A 1,961-nucleotide genomic window follows, 5' to 3' on the forward strand; every position below is an offset into this window, starting at 1 on the left:
AGGAAGATTCAAATTAAACATTATTCTACACAATTTATAATTTATGAAACCAGCAATGGTTTTTATCTCCACTGCGTTTGCATCCGTCATTCTTGTTTCAAGAAGATTGTGGTAAGCTTGCATGTAATGCCTGCAAAACATTCACATGTACATGTATATATTGCAGCACAACTGTTATCATATTTTTTTAAATCTTACTTTTGAGCAAGATGCAACTCCTGCTTGAGTTCGTTCAAGAATGCCATTTTAAATTGATGTCGAACAAATAAGTATTGATGAACATTCTTAGTGAGCTGATCGCGATGACTTTTAACATTCCGATATTCGTGATGATAAAAGTTTTGTGCCAAATCGTAGAACGCCGTCTCTAGCCTATAATAAACAAGCTGTATTATTTCCTTTCAAAAATGAAAACAATAGAGGATAAAATATGTACTACAAAATTAAAAACCTCGATATATATCCCAGTAAGTGATCAGCATGCGGCAGAATGTACAAAAGCTTTGCTGTTAAATCACAAGCTCCACACAACGCTGTTGCGCGCTCAGTCGCGACTACGTCTTCGGCACCAGGAAGCGGTTGAACTGCATGTTGTATCAACACTACAGCTATTTTCGTACTTCTTCCGTCGAGAGCGGCTCTAAAAAGGATATCATATCGCTTAGTTTAATGCATCGACAATACAATATAGCATTAAAGTATATTCTAAATAGATTATAAAATGTTACCTTAAAGATTGCACTCTAGATGCACATTCCATCTTTTTCTCATTCCACAAAGGATCATTCCAGTCTAAATCATAGAACACAACAACCACAGAAGGAATATCATTGAGATACTTGTTTATCCAGTTCCGTTTTAAAATTCCTTTAGGTATGTACCATTCGTATGAGCTACGCTAAAATGTATAAAGACAATACATAGCAATATCAAATCAAATAGCATCAATTTTTTTACAAGTATATGACAGCAAATATTATACCATCAAACATTATGTCAAATATTATACCTTTGGCTTGACAGTAGGAAATTCGTGCGCCAAACCGAGAAGCTTGAACTGAACGGCTGCGCAATCCGGTCTACGATTATTGCTGAATGCATCCCAGATAGAGCGATGTACTGGATTTGCAATGTCTAATCCAGTCAAACCTATCAGAGCTAAAGGCTTAGCTATCAATTCTGCTGGCAATTCAAACATCGTGAAGCCTTTACTGGAAGAATGAGTAACAATCAATATGCAAATAATTCTTACGAATTTCAGGTGTGTTACTATTTAAAAATCTCTTATTTCAACCTTTCAATCTTATTCGTGTAACACTTAGAACAATATATGTAACACATTTGTAACAATACATGTTCTAAAGTGTAACAGCATATTTTATAATATAACTTGTCAAATAATATCTGAATCTACTTACGAACGAATTACATGGGATAACACGTTAGTAAGGATAACACGTTACTTTGCGATTAGACACTAATTAATATTATATGTCATTTTCCACTTTGACAGTTCAGATCTAGGTTATAAATGATCATCAGCGATATCAGCAAAATTACAGGTTAGGTTAGGTTAGAATTCAGCTGCATTTCATTTCGTGCATGATGTGCTTGACGTATAATTTTATCCTTGTTGTTCACTGAATGTTAAACAAGGCTAAAATAATATATTATGCGTATCATGCGTGAAACAGAACGCACCTTTCGTGTATGGGAATAGTGTAATCGCACCACAGTCACAGTCGTTACAGCGAGGCCGTACAGCTGTACTACATACTTTGTACATACTTTGCGCACTTAATATAAGACATATGTATAATGAAACCACTATAAATTAAACGGTGGGAAAAAAGAGCACAAATTAAAAACAAAAAAAAGTTTAATTACAAAAAAGAAATTATTGCACAAGAAAAACGCAAGAGTCGATCGGTTGCGTCTTTAAATTGTACTTTTATTAAAGA

General features: G+C 34.3%; 1 protein-coding gene across 1 annotated transcript in view; it reads right to left on the reverse strand.

Moving 5' to 3' along the window:
• Positions 1-1,693, reverse strand: part of LOC105452011 (trafficking protein particle complex subunit 11-like) — a 6,547-nt gene extending 4,854 nt beyond the window's left edge. The window contains exons 1-6 of the mRNA XM_011692775.1: positions 1,419-1,693; positions 1,010-1,211; positions 729-898; positions 452-640; positions 199-372; positions 3-130 (exon numbers count right to left, since the gene is read on the reverse strand). Of these exons, the coding sequence (XP_011691077.1) occupies positions 3-130; positions 199-372; positions 452-640; positions 729-898; positions 1,010-1,198 (850 nt within the window). The 5' untranslated portion in view covers positions 1,199-1,211; positions 1,419-1,693. The remainder of the gene's footprint in view (positions 1-2; positions 131-198; positions 373-451; positions 641-728; positions 899-1,009; positions 1,212-1,418) is intronic.
• Between the last annotated feature and the right edge of the window lie 268 nt (positions 1,694-1,961).

The sequence above is a fragment of the Wasmannia auropunctata genome, unplaced genomic scaffold, assembly GCF_000956235.1.
Source record: "Wasmannia auropunctata unplaced genomic scaffold, wasmannia.A_1.0 LD336039.1, whole genome shotgun sequence".
NCBI lineage: Eukaryota > Metazoa > Arthropoda > Insecta > Hymenoptera > Formicidae > Wasmannia > Wasmannia auropunctata.